Below are 23,188 nucleotides of genomic sequence, written 5' to 3'. Positions count from 1 at the left end.
TTCATCCGCGCGGATTTTGTAAAATCCGCAGGTGAAACCGCAGGTCAAAAAACCTGCGGTTTTACCTGCAAATTGCTCTGCGGTTTTGTCCTGCGGTTTTTCATCTCCTCATTAGAGGAGATGGCAAACCGCAGGAGAATCCGCAGAAAGAATTGACATGTCAATTCTTTCTGCGGATTGAAAACCGCAAATAATCCGCGCGGAAAATTCCGCACCGTCTGCACTGCGGTTTTTGATTCCCATAGGGAATCATGGTACTGGGGTCCGCAGCAGCCAAAACCGCTGCGGAACTGCAGCAAAATCCGCAGCGTGTGCACACAGCCTTAGGGTTAGGGCTAGGGTTAGGGCTAGGGTTAGGGCTAGGGTTAGGGCTCAGATTAGAGTTAGGGGTGTGTTGGGGTTAGGGTTGGAGTTATAATTGGGGGTTTCCACTGTTTGGGCACATCAGGGGCTCTCCAAATGCAACATGGCGTCTGATCTCAATTCCAGCCAATTCTGAGTTGAAAAAGTCAAATGGTGCTCCTTCCCTTCCAAGCTCTGCCATGCGCCCAAACAGTGTTTTACCCCCACATGTAGGGTATCAGCCTACTCAGGACAAATTGCAAAACAATTTTTGGGGTCCAATTTCTCCTGTTACCCTTAGAAAAATAAAAAATTGGGGGCAAAAATATCATTTTTGTGGAAAAAAATGATTTTTTTATTTTCACGTCCGAGTGTTATAAACTTCTGTGAAGCACTTGGGGGTTCAAAGTGCTCACCACACATCTAGATAAGTTCCGTGGGGGGTCTAGTGTCCAAAATGGGGTCACTTGTGGGGAGTTTCAATAGTTTAGGTACATCAGGGGCTCTCCAAACGCACATGACACCCGCAGACCATTCCATCAAAGTCTGCATTCCAAAACGTCACTGCTTCCCTTCCGAGCCCCGACGTGTGTCCATACAGTAGTTTTCTCCCACATATGGGGTGTCAGCGTACTCAGGCCAAATTGGACAACAACTTTTGGGGTCCAATTTCTCCTGTTACCCTTGGGAAAATGAAAAAATTGGGGACTAATTGATCATGTTTCTGGAAAAAATACGATTTTTTTATTTTCATGCCCTGGCATTATAAACTTCTGTGAAGCCCTTGGGGGTTCAAAGTGCTCACCTCACATCTAGATAAGTTCCTTAGTGGGTCTAGTTTTCAAAATGGGGTCATTTGTGGGGGGTTTCCACTGTTTAGGTACATTAGGGGCTCTCCAAAGGCAACATGACACTCGCAGACCATTCCATCAAAGTCTGCATAACAAAACGTCACTACTTCCCTTCCGAGCCCCGACCTGTGCCCATACAGTAGTTTTCTCCCACATATGGGGTATCAGCATACTCAGGACAAATTGGATAACAACTTTTGGGGTCCAATTTCTCCTGGTACCCTTTGGAAAATAAAAAAATGGTGACTAAAAGATCATGTTTGTGGAAAAAATATGAATTTTTTATTTTCACGCCCGGGCGTTATAAACTTCTGTGAAGCACTGGGGGGGTTCAAAGTGCTCACCACACATCTAGATAAGTTCCTTGGGGGGTCTAGTTTACAAAATGGTGTCATTTGTGGGGGGTTTCCACTGTTTAGGTACATTAGGGGCTCTCCAAAGGCAACATGACACCCGCAGACCATTCCATCAAAGTCTGCATTCCAAAACGTCACTACTTCCCTTCCGAGCCCCGACGTGTGCCCATAAAGTAGTTTTCTCCCACATATGGGGTATCAGCATACTCAGGACAAATTGGACAACAACTTTTGGGGTCCAATTTCTCCTGGTACCCTTGGGAAAATAAAAAAATGGTGACTAAAAGATCATGTTTGTGGAAAAAATACGAATTATTTATTTTCACGCCCGGGCATTATAAACTTCTGTGAAGCACTGGGGGGGTCAAAGTGCTCACCACACATCTAGATAAGTTCCTTAGGGGGTCTAGTTTCCAAAATGGTGTCATTTGTGGGGGGTTTCCACTGTTTTGGTACATCAGGGGTTTTCCAAAAGCGACATGGTGTCCGATCTCAATTCCAGCCAAAAACGTCAAATGGCGCTGCTTCCCTTCCGAGCTCTGCCATGCGCCCAAATAGTGGTTTACCCCCACATGTGGGGTATCAGCGTACTCAGAACAAATTGCACAATAACTTTTACGGTCCTGTTACCCTTGGAAAAATAAGAATTGAGGGTGAAAAGATCATTTTTGTGGAAAAAATATGATTTTTTAATTGTATGGCTTTATGTTATAAACTTCTGTGAAGCCCATGGGGGTTCAAAGTTCTCACCACACATCTAGATAAGTTCCTTAGGGGGTCTAGTTTCCAAAATGGTGTCATTTGTGGGGGTTTCCACTGTTTTGGTACATCAGGGGTTTTCCAAATGCGACATGGTGTCCGATCTCAATTCCAGCCAAAAACGTCAAATGGCATTGCTTCCCTTCCGAGCTCTGCCATGCGCCCAAATAGTGGTTTACCCCCACATGTGGGGTATCAGCGTACTCAGGACAAATTGCACAATAACTTTTAGGGTCCTGTTACCCTTGGGAAAATAAAAATTGGGGTGAAAAGATCATTTTTGTGGAAAAAATATGATTTTTTAATTGTACCGCTGTACGTTATAAACTTCTGTAAAGCCCTTGTGGGTTCAAAGTTCTCACCACATATCTAGATAAGTTCCTTGGGGGGTCTAGTTTCCAAAATGGGGTCACTTGTAGGGGGTTTCCACTGTTTAGGTACATCAGGGACTCTCCAAACGTGACATGGCGTCCGATCTGAATTCCAGCCAATTTTGCATTGAAAAAGTCAAACGGCGCTCCTTCAATTCTGAGCTCTGCCATGCGCCGAAACAGTCGTTCCCCCCCACAAATCAGGTATCAGCGTACTCAGGACAAATTGCACAATAACTTTTGCAGTCCAATTTCTCCTGTTACCCTTGGTAAAATAAAAAAAATTGAACCTGGAGTATTTTTTTTGTGAAAAAAAGTTAGATGTTCATTTCTTTTTAAATATTCAAAAAAATTCCTGTGACGCACCTAATGGGTTAATAAACTTCTTGAATGTGGTTTTGAGCACCTTAAGGGGTTCAGTTTTTAGAATGGTGTCACTTTTGGGTATTTTCTATCATATAGACCCCTCAAAGTGGCTTCAAATGTGATGTGGTCCTAAAAATAAAATGGTGTTGTAAAAATGAGAAATCGCTGGTCAACTTTTAACCCTTATAACTTCCTAACAAAAAAAAATTTTGGTTCCAAAATTGTGCTGATGTAAAGTAAACATGTGGGAAATGTTACTTATCAAGTTTTTTGTGTGCCGTATCTCTGTGATTTAAGGGCATAAAAATTCAAAGTTGGAAAATTGCGAAATTTTCAAAATTTTTGCCAAATTTCCATTTTTTTCACAAATAAACGCAAGTTATTTGAATGAAATTTTACCACTAACATGAAGTACAATATGTCACGAGAAAACAATGTCAGAATCACCGGGATCCATGGAAGCGTTCCAGAGTTATGACCTCATAAAGGTACAGTGGTCAGAATTGTAAAAATTGGCCCGGTCATGAACGTGCAAACCACCCTTGGGGGTGAAGGGGTTAAAGGAGTTGTCCAGGTTTGTGCTGAGTCTGCAGACATTCTATGTGACTGCAGACTTCTGAATTCTCACAGTGCGCACTGAATGCTGTTAGGATTCTCTCATGCCGGTAATTTACATACATGCGGTCACATGCTGACTAGACATGTGTGGCCTCACTCAATGAAAATGAACAGAGCGAGGCCGGGCACGTCTAGTCGGAATGTGGCCAGAAGTATATAAATCACATACGTGTGCTGACATGACTGTACATCGGCCAGGGAGAATCCTAAAAGTGTGCAGTGCATTCGTTGTGAGAATTCAGAAGCTGCAATGTCAGGATTCAGCTCTGAAAGTTCCAGTGTCATCACATAGACACTTCACTCATGTGCGATTTTCATAGGTATGGTCCTGTGACAACGAGCTTCTCTTCCTGCTTCTCTCAGTTTTTTACTGAACATTGAGAGCATTAGGAAGAGCAGATCGCAGGTACATGGCTAAGTGTGCAAGTCGCATATGTACTTGGCGGGGGGGGGGGGGTGCGCCGAACCGAATTCTTGCCCCGGGTGCCAGAAAGCCTAGATACGCCTCTGCCCAGGAGATCCCTTCCAACTCTACCATTCCATGATCCTATGAAGAACCTGAGGGCTGTTGAAAGTCTAAAGTACAGGTCAATAAACTAAAAATAAAAAAAAACAACTCCAAAGGGAGGAAAATCCTGGTGAAACTCAAGGAGATGGATATGTGAAGATACATATTGTTTAAGCCTACTGAAAAGATGAATTCTCCTATTACCAGTGATGTAACAATAGACCAGAGGGAGTCCATTCAACATCTTCATACCCGTGATAATTAGCTGAGCCTTTTCTATTCCAAGATGGTCTTCTAAGCTGTCTTTCTTTGGGACTGTGAAAAGGTTGAAATAACATGCCTGAAAACCGTTCCATATCTGTAGTTGATGGCTCCGAAAAATGCGAGAGCAAAAGGTAGAACCTTGAGAGGAGGTGAAGTAATTAAATTATTCCTCAGCAGGGTTTTGAAGGCTGTGTTAACTGCTTTGTAGCTGAGATATACCATTTGCCTCACCCAAGCAGCACTTTTTTTAACCATTCAAATCTCTTTGAGGAATAGAAGATGTCTCTTCACCTGAAAGGGTGATGTAAGAGAGAAAAGATCTCCATAAAGTAGTGCAAGGTTATAAGGCAGTCTTTTCAGAAAGGTTTAAGCCCAAATGAGGGCTGCCGGTAGATGTAGGGACAGCTCATAGTTGGCTGAGAATATGTGTGGTTTTGGGGGCAGATAACTCTCATACTGTGTGACATGCTTGTTGATGTCTTGGTGTCTCCAAAGCGCTTGTCTCCCTAAGGATGTCAAGGAGAAGATGTGAGGATGTGTGATAGAAACCACAAGCTCTACTCCATAAACACTCACAGGTGAGCTTGGCTGGGAAGTGCTCCACAGACCTCACCCGTTCAGGGACACTTGGGTATTGAGGGAGACCAGGGTGGGAGGTTTAGGCACTAGGACAGATTGAGCATGCTAACCGCAAGGTAAATGTTTGTCACTGTGCGAACAAAAGAAGTATGTAACCAGTGTGGTGACGGCTGTCTATGGAGTCTTCCCAGGAAAAAGACATAAGCACTTGGAAAAAAACAGTATAAATAAGCTCAGAAGGGTGCCCACTAGTACTAGAAAGTATAGGATCCAGAAAGCCATAGTATGTGTCCCTCAAATGGCGCCGATGGTGGAGAGTCGGCTATATCTTCTGTATGGATGCAACCTGCGAGTTGTAGAAGGGAAGGTGGCCAGGACAGGCAAGAAAACCCCAGAAGATTGTACCTGCAAGCACAGCTTGGGGTCCGCGACAGAGCTTACTGGGGGAGGTGATAGCCTGCTCTCTGATCCCCTTACCCATAAGGTGGGAGGCAGGCTGGGGGAGGTGCCAGGATGTGCTGAGCGCAGGAGAAACTTGCGGCCTAGCTGCATGAAAAAAACGGGCTTCGTTTAGTGAGGCTTCCCAGCCACGAGACACTCAGAGGCCAGAAAAAGGCGCCACCATTCAAAGAAGATGAGGTGGACTCAAAGGGGCCATTGCAACCATTAGTGACCCCAAGGAAAAGGTGCAAAAAAAGAGCCAAAAGATTGACAATACCTGCAAAAAGAGGCAAAAGAAGAAAAAAATGGCAGCCAAAAGGGGCTGAAGACAGGGAAGAAAGCCCAGGGGGGGAAAGAAGGGAAGCCCCTGATGATATAAGCCAGATATTCCTTTATAGAGCTTGATTTAGGTCCCTATTCAACGTGCCATTATGACTATTACTACCTACATGGATTACATAGTTTTACAATAATCTCTTTAAGTAGTGGTCCCCTTCTTACACAAAGACTTCCTCAAGTAAAATTAAGATATGGTTATACTACATTCATAGCCAAAAGTGTAGGCACCCTTGAAATTGTTCCAGAAAATGAAGTGTTTTCCCCAGAAAATTATTGCAATTCACGCTTTGTTATACACGTTATTTCCTTTCTGTGTACTGGAACAATAAAATAAAACTGAGAAAAAAAGGCAATTGGACATAATTTCATACAAAAACGAAAAAATGTTGGCATCTTTCCGAAAATGTAGACAAACAACTTTGTTTCAAGCATGAGATGCTCATTCAAACTCACCTGTGGCAAGCAACAGGTGTGATCAATATGAAATTCACACATGAAACCAGATAACAGGGGAGAAGTTGACTCAATCTTTGCATTGTGTGTCTGTGTTTGCCACACTACGCACGGAGAACAGAAAGAGAAGAGAACTGTCTGAGGACTTTAGAACCAAAATTGCTGAAAAATATCAACATCCTCAAGGTTACAAGTCCATCTCTAGAGATCTTGTTGTTCCTTTTTCCATGTGCGCAACATAATCAAATAGTTTACAACCCATGGCACTATAGCTAATCTCATTGGACGTGAATGACAGAGAAAAATTGATGAAAGGTTGTAACACAGGATAGTACAGATGGTGGTAAGCATCCCCAATCAAGTTCCAAAGAAATTTAAGCCATCCTGCAAGCTCAGAGTGCATCAATACCAGTGTGAACCATCTGTAAACATTTGTATGAAATTAAGCACTATGGCAGGAGACCCAGGAGGACCGCATTGCTGAGACAGAGACATAAAAAGCTATACTGCAGTTAGCCAAAATGTACATGAGTATGCCAAAACCCTTCTGGGAACACGTCTTGTGGATAGATGAGACCAAGATAGCGCTTTTTTGGTAAAGAACAAAATTTCACTGTTTATCAAGAACAATATGAGACCTACAAAGAAAAGAACACTGTACCTACAGTAAGATATGGTGGAGGTTCAAAGTTGTTTTGGGGTTGTTTTGCTGCCTCTGGTACTAGGTGCCTTGACTGTGTTCAAGGCATCATGAAATCTGAAAATTTCCAAAGGATTTGGGGTTGTAATGTGAGTGTCAGAAAGCTGGGTATGTGTCTTAGGTCATGGTGCTTCCAGCAGGACAATGACCCCAAGCATGCTTCAAGAAGCACCCAGAAATATATGGAAACAAAGCCCTGGCAGCAATGATTCCGTATCTGAATCCCATTGAACACCTGTGGAGAGATCTTAAAATTGCTTTTGGGAGAAGGGGTCTTCAAATATGAGAGACCTGGAGCAGTTTACAAATGAAGAGTGATCCAAAATTTCAGGTGAGGGGTGTAAGAAGCTTGTCGATGGTTATCGGAAGCAATTGATTGCAATGGGTGCGCAACCAAATATTAAGTTGAGGGTGCCAACAATTTTGTCCAGCCCATTTTTGATGTTTTGTATGAAATTAGATCCGATTTGCCTTTTTTCACTTTTTTTGTGTTGTTCCAGTACACACAATGGAAATAAACATGTCTATAACAAAACATGTAATAACAATAATTTCCTTGGAGAAATACATAATTTTCTGGAACACTTTCAAGGGTGTCAACACTTTCGTCCATGACTGAACCTCCCGCACTGGCGCAGTTCCAACAATATTGGCGTCAGGTGTCCTGGTGCTCGTGACATTATGTGAAAGCTACAGTCTGTCAGCTGCCATTGATGCGTTGCTTCGCTCATACTTCCCAAATATGAAACTTGGATGTCCTGGTAAAGTGTGAGAGCTGCAGCCAATTAAGGACCACTGATTGACTGCAGCACTCACGTATCATATCTGAGAGCCGCTGCCGACATCGCAGGAATTGTGGAGATGTGGAGGAAAGTATAAGCATTTACGAAGGGTTATCTAAGTAGAAGTAACTCCTTTAAAAATAACACTCACCAACCAAACTGTTCCAGTCGGCATCCATGTCTGCCTGGTGGGCAAGGCAGCCCTTCATGACGTTTAGACATAGGCCGTGACATGGCAGCAGGCCGGTGTGACCTCTGCATAACGGGCAATACCACATCCGCATGGCGGCTCGAAGACAATCAGGAGGAGGCACGGTCTAGAGAGAGGAGTGAGGGAAGTATCAGGTCAAAATCTGTGCCAAGAAATGCAGAGCGGCAAAAATGTTAGGTCATACCCTTAACCACATCCAATTACCAGTTCATCTTCCCCTGGCCGAATAAAGAAAATGTTAGAAAGTGATGAATGAAAGTTCATAAAGCTGAGATCTGGGGAGCTCAGGAACTCAGTGGTGACGACCCTACGAACAGCACCTGATCTCTGCACTTTCTGACCTTTGTGTGAGAATTAGGAGCGGTCTGGTGTAATCAGCCGCTGTTGTACCTTGGTTGCCCTGCTGATGATGTCACTTGCCGTTGCCAGTCCTTGGACCAGTGTCCTGGCTGCTCCCAGTGCTCGTGTGACCTGAAGAAGATGGATAATGATAGTTATAGTAACCTCCTATAGAAGAGTCATGTTGGGCTTTAAAGGAGTATTCTCATCTCCAAGATCCTATCCCAATATGTACAGTCATGGCCAAAAGTTTTGAGAATGACACAAATATTAATTTTTACAAAGGCTACTGCTTCATTTTTTCTAATGGCAATTTGCATATACTCCAGAATGTTATAAAGAGTGATCAGCTTAACAGCAATTACTTGCAAAGTCAATATTTGCCTAGAAAATGAACTTTATCCCCCAAAACACATTTCAACATCATTGCAGCCCTGCCTTAAAAGGACCAGCTAACATCGTTTCAGTGATTGCTCCATTAACACAGGGTGTGGGTGTTGATGAGGACAGGGATGGAGATCAATCTGTCATGATTAAGTAAGAATGACACCACTGGACACTTTAAACGGAGGCTGGTGCTTGGCATCATTGTTTCTCTTCTATTAACCATGGTTATTTCTAAAGAAACACGTGCAGTCATCATTGCACTGCACAAAAATGGCCTAACAGGGAAGAGTATCGCAGCTAGAAAGATTGCACCTCAGTCAACAATCTACCGCATCATCAAGAACTTCAAGGAGAGAGGTTCCCTTGTTGCCAAAAAGGCTCCAGGGTGCCCAAGAAAGACCAGCAAGCGCCAAGACCGTCTCTTAAAAGTGTTTCAGCTGCGGGATTGGGCTACCAGCAGTGCAGAGCTTGCTCAGGAATGGCAGCAGGCAGGTGTGAGTGCATCTGCACGCACTGTGAGGCGGAGACTCTTGGAGCAAGGCCTGGTCTCAAGGAGGGCAGCAAAGAAGCCACTTCTCTCCAGGAAAAACATCATGGACAGACTGATATTCTGCAAGAGGTACAGGGAGTCGACTGCTGAGGACTGGGGTAAAGTCATTTTCTCTGATGAATCCCCTTTTCGATTGTTTGGGACATCTGGAAAACGGCTTATTCGGAGAAGACCAGGTGAGCGCTACCACCAGTCTTGTCTCATGCCAACTGTCAAGCATCCTGAAACCATTCATGTGTGGGGTTGCTTCTCAGCGAAGGGAATGGGCTCTCTCTCAGTCTTGCCTAAAAACACAGCCATGAATAAAGAATGGTACCAGAATGTCCTCCAAGAGCAACTTCTCCCAACCGTCCAAGAGCAGTTTGGCGATCAACAATGCCTTTTTCAACATGATGGAGCACCTTGCCATAAAGCAAAGGTGATAACTAAATGGCTCAGGGAACAAAACATAGAGATTTTGGGACCATGGCCTGGAAACTCCCCAGATCTTAATCCCATTGAGAACTTGTGGTCAATCATCAAGAGACGGGTGGACAAACAAAAACCTTCAAATTCAGACAAAATAAAAGCATTGATTTTGCAAGAATGGACTGCTATCAGTCAGGATTTGATCCAGAAGTTGATTGAGAGAATGCCAGGGAGAATTGCTGAGGTCCTGAAGAAGAAGGGTCAACACTGCAAATATTGACTTGCTGCATTAACTCATTCTAACTGTCAATATAACCTTTTGCTACTCATAATATGATTGCAATTATATTTCTGTATGTGATAAAAACATCTGACAAACACACATAAAAACCAGAGGCCAGCAGATCATGTGAAAATATAATATTTGTGTCATTCTCAAAACTTTTGGCCATGACTGTAGCAGGTGTAATAATAATATTAGCAAATACCTCCAATTAGTAATGTAATACTGTTCTGATTCGTTATGTGCTTACCCCATGTGCAGGGCATTGCAGTAGATTAGATATCCATGGTTACGACCACTGATACACTGACAGTGAATTCTTAGTGGTCGTAACCATGGATACCTAAGTTACGGTAATCAACATAGTGAATAAGAAGAACTACACTACATTTCTAATGGGAGGTATTTGCTAATAATGTTATTATTACACCTACTACATACTGGGATAAGATCTTGGACATGGGAATACCCCGTGTTATTCACAAATTTACGACATACTCACACTCTGATGGATGCCATACCCGCTCTAATCTTAAGAATAGGACCCCACCCTACTTGGTTGTTTCTCTCTGTTCACTTCTATGGGAATCCTGTACATAGCAGAGCAACACTGCTTGGCTAACATCAGACCTCCCATAGAAGTGAATGAACGGTGAAGTGACAACACAAGGGCTTCCCACTGTTTGACCGCTTAGACGCTGTGCTCGTTATTGATGGTAGCATTTAAGGGTTAAACTTTTGCACCTGACATCCACCAATGTAAGAGAGGGGCTAAATTTGTAAGATGTTAGCGGGCTTACTGTCAGGTCTGTTGTGAGGGTAATACTTGGAGTATAGAGAGCGTTGGGTCTTTTCTAGGTACCCAGGGCTGACTGCATAGGGATCCTCCAGTCCCTCGAGTCATTGAAAAACCAAGTAACCAGATGGAGGGGGGCTGATCCCTGGTTAATCTTAACCATGGCGACCAAAAGGTTAAACAGTGCAGATTGGAGGTTTATTAGCGCCCGCTCAGGGGGGTGTAGGACACGGATTCAGACGTTGCTGAAGTCGCAGTGTAACCCTGATCTTGGAGATCTTTAAAAACTGTATTTTGGATTGAATTTTTGCAGGAAAGTTTTGGTAAATCTGGCAAAAAGGGATATTTATTATATGAGAACTTTCTCCACCAAACCTGTATCCGAAGCCTCCGTGGGATGTCTCCGAAGGGCCTGAGCTCCTCGGCTCTCCGGCCGGCGCACTCCATGTAGTCCGCACTCAGCTCATAATGGGGGAGCAGCAGCCGCAGCGTCCGCTCCAAAAGTGCAGCCCAAAACTCGGAGAGTGCCTCGGCCAGCCGGCTCGCTCCTCCTCCCATATAGTAAGCTCGCAGCTCTGAGAAGAGAGTGCTGAAGAGTGCGGCATTCTGGGAGTAAAGATGTCCGTAAGAGAGCGCAAACATGGCGGAGAGAGAGTTCTCCGAAGAGTCAAGAAGTGCGAGGAAAAACTCTGCAAAAAAAAGTAAAATAATGATGAGCAGTTGACAATTAGCAGGGGGTCCATCTTGACTTGTAGATGATGCAGATTTCTCTGAGGACTTGGAGGGATCCACAGCAAAATCCACAACACGTGTGGTCCGATGAGACTGTGACATCCACAGTGAACTCAATCCGGAAAATCCACTTGTGACCGGCATGAGACGTGAAATGTGTGAGTAAAAAATGTCATCCATTCTGCCGCTTCCCTGCTTACAATTGCTACACTGAAAATCTGCAACTTGTATGCCAGGTGTGGACGTAAAGTTAGATCTGTGCCAAGTGAACAGTACCGCAAATTCCCCGAGCAACAGTGTCATGCAATCCACAAATATTAGCACCTATGTATGCAAAACATATCGCCATACTCTGCTGAATAGTGCCAAGATAACAGCAGCACATGGTCCCCAGATACAGCCCACATAACAGTGCCGACAATGTCAGGGCCCATATAACAGTGCCGACCATATCAGGGCCCATATAACAGTGCCGACCATATCAGGGCCCACATAACAGTGCCGACCATATCAGTGCCCACATATCAGTGCCCATATAACAGTGCCGACCATATCAGGGCCCATATAACAGTGCCGACAATGTCAGGGCCCATATAACAGTGCCGACCATATCAGTGCCCATATAACAGTGCCGACCATATCAGTGCCCATATAACAGTGCCGACCATATCAGGGCCCACATAACAGTGCCGACCATATCAGGGCCCATATAACAGTGCCGACCATATCAGTGCCCATATAACAGTGCCGACCATATCAGTGCCCATATAACAGTGCCGACCATATCAGGGCCCACATAACAGTGCCGACCATATCAGTGCCCACATATCAGTGCCCATATAACAGTGCCGACCATATCAGGGCCCATATAACAGTGCCGACAATGTCAGGGCCCATATAACAGTGCCGACCATATCAGTGCCCATATAACAGTGCCGACCATATCAGGGCCCATATAACAGTGCCGACCATATCAGGGCCCATATAACAGTGCCGACCATATCAGTGCCCATATAACAGTGCCGACCATATCAGGGCCCACATAACAGTGCCGACCATATCAGTGCCCACATATCAGTGCCCATATAACAGTGCCGACCATATCAGGGCCCATATAACAGTGCCGACAATGTCAGGGCCCATATAACAGTGCCGACCATATCAGTGCCCATATAACAGTGCCGACCATATCAGTGCCCATATAACAGTGCCGACCATATCAGGGCCCACATAACAGTGCCGACCATATCAGGGCCCATATAACAGTGCCGACCATATCAGTGCCCATATAACAGTGCCGACCATATCAGGGCCCACATAACAGTGCCGACCATATCAGTGCCCACATATCAGTGCCGACCATATCAGGGCCCATATAACAGTGCCGACCATATCAGGGCCCATATAACAGTGCCGACCATATCAGGGCCCATATAACAGTGCCGACCATATCAGGGCCCACATAACAGTGCCGACCATATCAGTGCCCACATATCAGTGCCGACCATATCAGGGCCCATATAACAGTGCCGACCATATCAGGGCCCATATAACAGTGCCGACCATATCAGTGCCCACATATCAGTGCCGACCATATCAGTGCCCACATAACAGTGCCGACCATATCAGGGCCCATATAACAGTGCCGACCATATCAGTGCCCACATATCAGTGCCGACCATATCAGGGCCCATATAACAGTGCCGACCATATCAGGGCCCATATAACAGTGCCGACCATATCAGTGCCCACATATCAGTGCCGACCATATCAGGGCCCATATAACAGTGCCGACCATATCAGGGCCCATATAACAGTGCCGACCATATCAGGGCCCATATAACAGTGCCCACATAACAGTGCCGACCATATCAGGGCCCATATAACAGTGCCGACCATATCAGGGCCCACATAACAGTGCCCACATAACAGTGCCGACCATATCAGGGCCCACATAACAGAGCCGACCATATCAGGGCCCACATAACAGTGCTGACCATATCAGGGCCCATATAACAGTGCCGACCATATCAGGGCCCACATAACAGTGCCCACATAACAGTGCTGACCATATCAGGGCCCACATAACAGAGCCGACCATATCAGGGCCCACATAACAGTGCCGACCATATCAGGGTCCATATAACAGTGCCGACCATATCAGGGCCCATATAACAGTGCCCACATAACAGTGCCGACCATATCAGGGCCCACATAACAATGCTGACCATATCAGGGCCCACATAACAGTGCCGACCATATCAGGGCCCACATAACAGTGCCGACCATATCAGGGCCCATATAACAGTGCCGACCATATCAGGGCCCATATAACAGAGCCGACCATATCAGGGCCCACATAACAGTGCGCGCCATATCAGTGCCCACATAACAGTGCCGACCATATCAGGGCCCACATAACAGTGCCGACCATATCAGTGCCCATATAACAGAGCCGACCATATCAGTGCCCACATAACAGAGCCGACCATATCAGTGCCCACATAACAGTGCCGACCATATCAGTGCCCACATAACAGTGCCGACCATATCAGGGCCCACATAACAGTGCCGACCATATCAGGGCCCATATAACAGTGCCGACCATATCAGTGCCCACATAACAGTGCCGACCATATCAGGGCCCACATAACAGTGCCGACCATATCAGTGCCCATATAACAGAGCCGACCATATCAGTGCCCACATAACAGAGCCAACCATATCAGGGCCCATATAACAGTGCCGACCATATCAGTGCCCACATAACAGTGCCGACCATATCAGTGCCCATATAACAGTGCCGACCATATCAGGGCCCACATAACAGTGCCGACCATATCAGGGCCCACATAACAGTGCCGACCATATCAGTGCCCACATAAAAGTGCCGACCATATCAGGGCCCATATAACAGAGCCGACCATATCAGTGCCCACATAACAGTGCCGACCATATCAGGGCCCACATAATAGTGCCGACCATATCAGTGCCCACATAAAAGTGCCGACCATATCAGGGCCCATATAACAGAGCCGACCATATCAGGGCCCACATAACAGTGCGCGCCATATCAGTGCCCACATAACAGTGCCGACCATATCAGGGCCCACATAACAGTGCCGACCATATCAGTGCCCATATAACAGAGCCGACCATATCAGTGCCCACATAACAGAGCCGACCATATCAGGGCCCATATAACAGTGCCGACCATATCAGGGCACATATAACAGTGCCGACTATATCAGGGCACATATAACAGTGCCAACCATATCAGGGCCCATATAACAGTGCCGACCATATCAGGGTTCACATATCAGTGCCGACCATATCAGTGCCCATATAACAGTGCCGACCAAATCAGGGCCCATATAACAGTGCTGACAATGTCAGGGCCCATATAACAGTGCCGACCATATCAGGGCCCACATAACAGTGCCGACCATATCAGTGCCCATATAACAGTGCCGACCATATCAGGGCCCACATAACAGTGCGCGCCATATCAGGGCCCACATAACAGTGCCGACCATATCAGGGCCCATATAGCAGTGCCGACCATATCAGGGCGCATATAACAGTGCCGACCATATCAGGGCCCATATAACAGTGCCGACCATATCAGGGCCCATATAACAGTGCCGACCATATCAGGGCCCATATAACAGTGCCAATCATATCAGAGCCCACATAACAGTGCCGTCCATATCAGGGCCCACATAACAGTGCCGACCATATCAGGGCCCATATAACAGTGCCGACCATATCAGGGCCCACATAACAGTGCCGACCATATCAGGGCCCATATAACAGTGCCGACCATATCAGGGCCCATATAACAGTGCCAATCATATCAGAGCCCATATAACAGTGCCGACCATATCAGGGCCCACATAACAGTGCCGACCATATCAGGGCCCATATAACAGTGCCGACCATATCAGGGCCCACATATCAGTGCCGACCATATCAGGGCCCATATAACAGTGCCGACGATATCAGGACCCATATAACAGTGTCGACCATATCAGGGCCCACAGAACAGTGCCAATCATATCAGAGCCCACATATCAGTGCCGACAATATCAGGGCCCATATAACAGTGCCGACCATATCAGGGCCCATATAACAGTGCCAATCATATCAGAGCCCATATAACAGTGCCGACCATATCAGGACCCACATAACAGTGCCGACCATATCAGTGCCCACATAACAGTGCCGACCATATCAGGGCCCATATAACAGTGCCGACCATATCAGTGCCCACATAACAGTGCCGACCATATCAGGGCCCACATAACAGTGCCGACCATATCAGGGCCCACATAACAGAGCCGACCATATCAGTGCCCACATAACAGTGCCGACCATATCAGGGCCCATATAACAGTGCCGACCATATCAGGACCCACATAACAGTGCCGACCATATCAGTGCCCACATAACAGTGCCGACCATATCAGTGCCCACATAACAGTGCCGACCATATCAGAGCCCACATAACAGAGCCGACCATATCAGTGCCCACATAACAGTGCCGACCATATCAGTGCCCACATAACAGTGTCGACCATATCAGGGCACATATAACAGTGCCGACTATATCAGGGCACATATAACAGTGACAACCATATCAGGGCCCATATAACAGTGCCGACCATATCAGGGCCCACATATCAGTGCCGACCATATCAGGGCCCACATAACAGTGCGCGCCATATCAGTGCCCATATAACAGAGCCGACCATATCAGGGCCCACATAACAGTGTGCGCCATATCAGGGCCCATATAACAGAGCCGACCATATCAGGGCCCACATAACAGTGCCGACCATATCAGTGCCCATAAAACAGAGCCGACCATATCAGGGCCCATATAACAGTGCCGACCATATCAGTGCCCATATAAGAGAGCCGACCATATCAGTGCCCACATAACAGTGCCGACCATATCAGGACCCATATAACAGTGCCGACTATATCAGGGCCCATATAACAGTGCCGACCATATCAGGGCCCATATAACAGTGCCAATCATATCAGAGCCCATATAACAGTGCCGACCATATCAGGGCCCACATAACAGTGCCGACCATATCAGGGCCCATATAACAGTGCCGACCATATCAGGGCCCACATATCAGTGCCGACCATATCAGGGCCCATATAACAGTGTCGACCATATCAGGGCCCATAGAACAGTGCCAATCATATCAGAGCCCATATAACAGTGCCGACCATATCAGGGCCCACATATCAGTGCCGACAATATCAGGGCCCATATAACAGTGCCGACCATATCAGGGCCCATATAACAGTGCCAATCATATCAGAGCCCATATAACAGTGCGACCATATCAGGGCCCACATAACAGTGCCGACCATATCAGGGCCCACATAACAGTGCCGACTATATCAGGGCACATATAACAGTGCCGACCATATCAGTGCCCATATAACAGTGTCGACATATCAGGGCCCACATAACAGTGCCGACCATATCAGGGCCCACGTAACAGTGTCGACCATATCAGGGCCCACATAACAGTGCCGACCATATCAGGGCCCACATATCAGTGTCCACATAACAGTGCCGAGTCGACCATATCAGGGCCTATATATCAGTGCCGACAATATCAGTGCCCATATAACATTCCCGACCATATCAGGGCCCATATAACAGTGCCGACAATATCAGTGCCCATATAACATTCCCGACCATATCAGGGCCCATATAACAGTGCCGACAATATCAAGGCCCATATAACAGTGCCGACCATATCAGGGCCTATATAACAGTGCCGACAATATCAGTGCACATATAACAGTTCTGACCATATTAATGCCCATATGCCAAAGCCGACATCCAGTGTATTACACTAATGGCAGTTTAGGTAAAGCTTTATGTAAGAGACGTCCACACTCACCCTGGAACCTCTTCCTCGCCTTGGTTAACACTCCGGTGGGATAGCTGACGGTCTCATTGACAATGCGAGCCAGATCCCTGACACTCTCCTCACTCAGCCGCTGCTCGGTCTCACTGGGACAACACGTGTACTCCTGAGGACATATCCGGAGATGTTCCCCTACAGAACAAAGGTAAAATGCATCATCATATGTACTATATTGTCAGAAATCCTACACGTCTACCCTTATAAGGACAGATCCTGCGTCCATACAGCATATATAATAATAACAGGACATATAAGTGGCTGATGTACCGGATATTGGGGTCCGGACCTCCGGGATGTCACTCAGGCCCCTGTCTCTAAGCTCCCGGGCAGCATCCACACAACTTCGCACTTCATTAGCCCCGGCATTGAGGATTAGGATAGCAGTCAGGAAGAAAAGGACAAGCCTGTATCCGAGCATGACGGCTGGGGTCTCTGTACAGGAGACGTCTGCAGAATATGATATGAAAGTAGCAATATAGACATTACAGTGCAGAGTGGTCCGATGTACAGAAATGGCGCCTTTATATGGGAAACATACGACGGATAAACTAAGAGTACAGAGAGGATAGAGAAAAGAATAATATACAAAGATAAAGTCGCCCTAAGAGCTTCAATCAGCCTTATACAAAAGATACAGGAACATACAGTTGTGGCCAAAAGTATTGACACCCCTGCAATTCTGTCAGATAATACTCAGTTTCTTCCTGAAAATGATTGCAAACACAAATTCTTTGGTATTATTATCTTCATTTAATTTGTCTTAAATGAAAAAACACAAAAAGAATTGTCCTAAAGCCAAATTGGATATAATTCCACACCAAACATAAAAAAGAGGGTGGACAAAAGTATTGGCACTGTTCAAAAAATCATGTGATGCTTCTCTAATTTGTGTAATTAACAGCACCTGTAACTTACCTGTGGCACCTAACAGGTGTTGACAATAACTAAATCACACTTGCAGCCAGTTGACAATGATTAAAGTTGACTCAACCTCTGTCCTGTGTCCTTGTGTGTACCACATTGAGCATGGAGAAAAGAAAGAAGACCAAAGAACTGTCTGAGGACTTGAGAAACCATCTTGTGAGGAAGCATGAGCAATCTCAAGGCTACAAGTCCATCTCCAAAGACCTGAATGTTCCTGTGTCTACCGTGCGCAGTGTCATCAAGATGTTTAAAGCCCATGGCACTGTGGCTAACCTCCCTAGATGTGGACGGAAAAGAAAAATTGACAAGAGATTTCAACGCAAGATTGTGCGGATGTTGGATAAAGAACCTCGACTAACATCCAAACAAGTTCAAGCTGCCCTGCAGTCCGAGGGTACAACAGTGTCAACCCGTACTATCCGTCGGCGTCTGAATGAAAAGGGACTGTATGGTAGGAGACCTAGGAAGACCCCACTTCTTACCCCGAGACATAAAAAAGCCAGGCTGCAGTTTGCCAAAACTTACCTGAAAAAGCCTAAAACGTTTTGGAAGAATGTTCTCGGGTCAAATGAGACAAAAGTAGAGCTTTTTGGGCAAAGGCATCAACATAGAGTTTACAGGAGAAAAAAAGAGGCATTCAAAGAAAAGAACACGGTCCCTACAGTCAAACATGGCGGAGGTTCCCTGACGTTTTGGGGTTGCTTTGCTGCCTCTGGCACTGGACTGCATGGCATTATGAAGTCAGAAGACTACCAACAAATTTTGCAGCATAATGTAGTGCCCAGTGTGAGAAAGCTGGGTCTCCCTCAGAGGTCATAGGTCTTCCAGCAGGACAATGACCCAAAACACACTTCAAAAAGCACTAGAAAATGGTTTGAAAGCACTGGAGACTTCTAAGGTGGCCAGCAATGAGTCCAGACCTGAATCCCATAGAACACCTGTGGAGAGATCTAACAATGGCAGTTTGGAGAAGGCACCCTTCAAATATCAGGGACCTGGAGTAGTTTGCCAAAGAAGAATGGTCTAAAATTCCAGCAGAGCATTGTAAGAAACTCATTGATGGTTACTGGAAGCGGTTGGTCGCAGTTATTTTGGCTAAAGGTTGTGCAACCAAGTATTAGGCTGAGGGTGCCAATACTTTTGTCTGGCCCATTTTTGGAGTTTTGTGTGATATGATCAACGTTTTGCTTTTTGCTTCATTGTCTTTTGTGTTTTTTCCATTTAAATGAAGATAATAATACCAAAGAATTTGTGTTTGCAATCATTTTCAGGAAGAAACTGAGTATTATCTGACAGAATTGCAGGGGTGTCAATACTTTTGGCCACAACTGTATATAGATGCAGTACAGGAAGGTACATAGATACAGCTTATAGACCTATGGAGTAATTACAACACCAAGAAGGAAAAGTAGTGGTGGAATGAAGGAATTCACCAGATGGAGATGTTACTGATCAGCAAATGATGAAAAAATTGAGACATTATTAGAAGATCTCAATTTCTTCAGTCTGGAGTCTGAGCCACGTGCAGAAATCCCGGTACTTCCAGCCGCGGCTGCTATCACTCAGGTTATTAATGGCTGTCCGAGGAAGGTTCTGCCACTGAATGTACAAATCATCAAGATCCGTTGCTGGCAGCTCCTTTGTAATCACCAACCAATGACATCTCTAATGTGCTCGATGGGAGACAAGTCCGGAGACGCTGCAGCCATGGGAGCTGGTTTAGGCCACACAGGCTGCTCACAGTAGCTCCATGTAACATGTAGCCTGGGGTTGTCGTGTAGAAAAATAGCTCCTGGGACACTGTAGAGGAATGGCCGCCCCATTGGTTCCACCACCTAATCAATGTAATGCTGAGCTGTTAGTGCATCGGGAATGGAGACTAGAGGGTCCGGGCACCGTACATTATACCACCCCACACCGTAATCCTGGGAGTAGGACCGGTGTGACGTTCCCTTGCAAAGGACCTACTGCCAGGATTATACTATGTGTGGTGGCATAATATGGACAGTATCAATATTTAGGGACAGTATGGCAAAGTGGGGAGACACTGGGTCCGGACACACAGATACATAGGGAAAGTGTAGAGATATACAGTATGAAGACAGTGTAGCGATATATATTGGGGCAGGATAAAGATATGTAGGGGCGGTGTAGAGACATATGGTCACAGTATGGATGTATGGGGGTCATGTAGAAATAGGTAGAGTTTACATATATTTAGGTACAGTATATAGATATATAGGGACAATATAGACATATAGGGGTGGTATAGATATATGGGCAATATAGAAGTATAGGGGCAGTATAGAGGTATATAGGGATAATATAGAGATATAGGGGCAGTATAGAGATATATAGGGGCAATAAAGAGATATGGGGCAATATATAGGTATATTGGGGCATTACAGTAATATATAGGGACAATATAGCGATATAGGGTCAGTATAGAGATATATAGGGGCAATATCGAGATATAGGGACAATATACAGATATATAAGGACAATATAGAGATATAGGGGCAATATACAGATATAGGGGCGGTATAGCGATATAGCGTCAGCATAGTAATATAGAAAGACAGAGTAGAGATATATGTGGAGAGAACAGCTGTATATGGGGCAGTATTCTGAAATATATATATGTATACAGTGACAGTATAACCATGTATGGAGAGACTTGTGAGCAGCATAATGAGGACACAGCACAGATAAGGAAACCTTGAAAGAATATAAAGCAAAGGAAAGAGAAAGTGTCCAGACCATACACAGCCCTGACCTCAGTGACAGACATAGGGGTGTATATATATATATATATATATACACTGTATATTTACACACAGATCCAGTAACACAGGTGACTATGGAGCTGTCTACACCATACACAGATGTATGGATGGATGCTCCCTGTACTGGAGGTATATACAGAGGAGAGCAGCACACACACAGCACAGCACAGCCCCCTATACACACAGACATATAGCCGGCATACATTACATACAGGGCAGCCAGGTACAGAGCACAGCACAGACCAGACCCCGGCGCTGCATCAGCTGGAAGACAAAGAGGCTGTGCGCCGCCCCGCGGTCCTACCGCCGCCGGCTGCTGCTGACTCACTGTATGGTGGGCACAGGCAGGGGGCGTGCACAGGGGAGGGCAGAGCCCACCCAGACATCACTGATCTATACCTCAGCCCAGGCTGCAGGAAATCACCAGGAGTGATTGATATGATGTAAGCAGATAGCTAGAGACAGAGAAGATAGAACAGGCAGATACATACTGTATATCTATATATATTTTGTTCCCCTCCTGGTTTTGGCAGTGATATCAGTACAGCTAGCAGAGGGTGCCGCCTCCTCTTCTTGTTGGGTCCATCAGTCACTCTGTGGGGTTGAGCATTGATCGACATGTCAGTGCAGAGCAGTACAATCCGTACATCATTGGTCGGGTCACAGCCGTGGTGACCGGAGCTGGAAAACAATCGCGTCGTCTGACCCACATAACGATCACCATAAAAAAAAAGAATAACAAAAATGATCAACATTTCATAAAATTTTACACTTTTATTCACAAATTTATGACATTTCTATATAGCCTCAATAGGCCACTTATTTCTCCAGACTACTGCCCTGAAACAGCTTCTGGGGGAAATCCTGACTGATGACCACCCAATTCTTGTCTCATCAAGGCTCAAAGTTTATCACAACCAACTTCTGAGTCTTTGACATTTTCTGAGGATAAACCAATACAATTGACACCTGGGTCAATTCCTGGATCTAAAATGTGATTGTTTTGCTCACCAAGCCCCTTAGTTATCATTTTTGCCTTGTGACTTGATGCTGTAACCAAATATCATACAGCAAACAATGGATTCACCGTGCAGTCTGCAGTGTAATACTCTAATAACAGTGCGTAATGCTTACAGCAGGCGATGGGGTTAGCCAGCAGATCTCAAAAGCAGCAGATGCAAGAGGGAGAATCAACAGCAGTTTACAGAGTGTCACGCTCACCTCCTCCCCGGCGCCTGGCACGCTCACCTCCCCGGCTCTAGCCCGCTCTGCAGCGTCTGCGGCCGCTATCTCGACCGCCGCTGTCCCTGCTACCTCTGCCCGGGCTCCTGTCACTGCCGCTCCATCTGCCGATGCCGCGGCTCCACCGCTTGCGGCGCCTTTGGTCCCCACCGCCTCCCGTGCCTCCACACCGCCTGGGGCTCTCCGGCGCGTCCGGTCCTCTCGCTCCGCCCCCTCATCTGGCACCTGTCAATCATCCTTCCTGCGGCCGGCCCCTGCTCCTTCACACAGGCGTACAGCTAGATACGCCCCCTAGACCTGGCGTCCTATCTCCTGGCCCCATGGTACAGCTGCACTCTGACCCGGAAGTTCACCAGCGTGCCCTATATCAGGCAGCCTCACCCTATGCTCACTGACTGACTATCTTTTGTGATATCGGGTCCACGCGCTCCTGTGTTCCTCTTCGTCTCTGCGCTGTGTACCACTCCGTGGCCTCCGCTGGTCTTCCTGTTTGTGACTTTCCTGTGTTCCCTCCTAGATCCAGTCCATTCCTGCCTCCGTCTTCCTGCTCCTGTGTCTCATCCTGTACCGGTTCCTGCCGCCCGCCATTGCCAGTCACGTCTGCCGTCCACCGTCGTTCCCGCAGTCTCAGTAGCCATCCCTGTGGCCGTCGCCATCTCCCATCTGGTCGCCTGCACCTCCCTGCCTGCATACTCACCCGGCTGTTCCCAGGTATCAGCTTCCGCGGCAATAGTCTCCCTTGGGTCTGCCCCTAACGCTCCCTGTGGTCCACCTGGTCAGCTCGCCCGAGGGAGGTTCGTCGTCGCGGTCCTGAGGGTTCACTCTGGAGGTCCCCAGTCTC

At 46.3% G+C, this 23,188-nt stretch overlaps 1 protein-coding gene across 1 annotated transcript in view; it reads right to left on the bottom strand.

Annotated features, from left to right (window-relative positions):
• Positions 1–21,427, bottom strand: part of GPC2 (glypican 2) — a 54,664-nt gene extending 33,237 nt beyond the window's left edge. The window contains exons 1-6 of the mRNA XM_073551659.1: positions 21,318–21,427; positions 17,663–17,842; positions 17,369–17,527; positions 11,079–11,392; positions 8,331–8,411; positions 7,881–8,046 (exon numbers count right to left, since the gene is read on the bottom strand). Coding sequence (XP_073407760.1) covers positions 7,881–8,046; positions 8,331–8,411; positions 11,079–11,392; positions 17,369–17,527; positions 17,663–17,842; positions 21,318–21,366 — 949 coding nt within the window. The 5' untranslated portion in view covers positions 21,367–21,427. The remainder of the gene's footprint in view (positions 1–7,880; positions 8,047–8,330; positions 8,412–11,078; positions 11,393–17,368; positions 17,528–17,662; positions 17,843–21,317) is intronic.
• Positions 21,428–23,188: the final 1,761 nt, after the last annotated feature.

This window comes from Dendrobates tinctorius, unplaced genomic scaffold (assembly GCF_039654945.1).
Source record: "Dendrobates tinctorius isolate UK_male_01 unplaced genomic scaffold, ASM3965494v1 ptg000178l, whole genome shotgun sequence".
Lineage (NCBI taxonomy): Eukaryota > Metazoa > Chordata > Amphibia > Anura > Dendrobatidae > Dendrobates > Dendrobates tinctorius.
The sequence above is the reverse complement of the archived record's forward strand: the minus strand, read 5'-3'. Positions and strand labels throughout refer to the sequence as shown.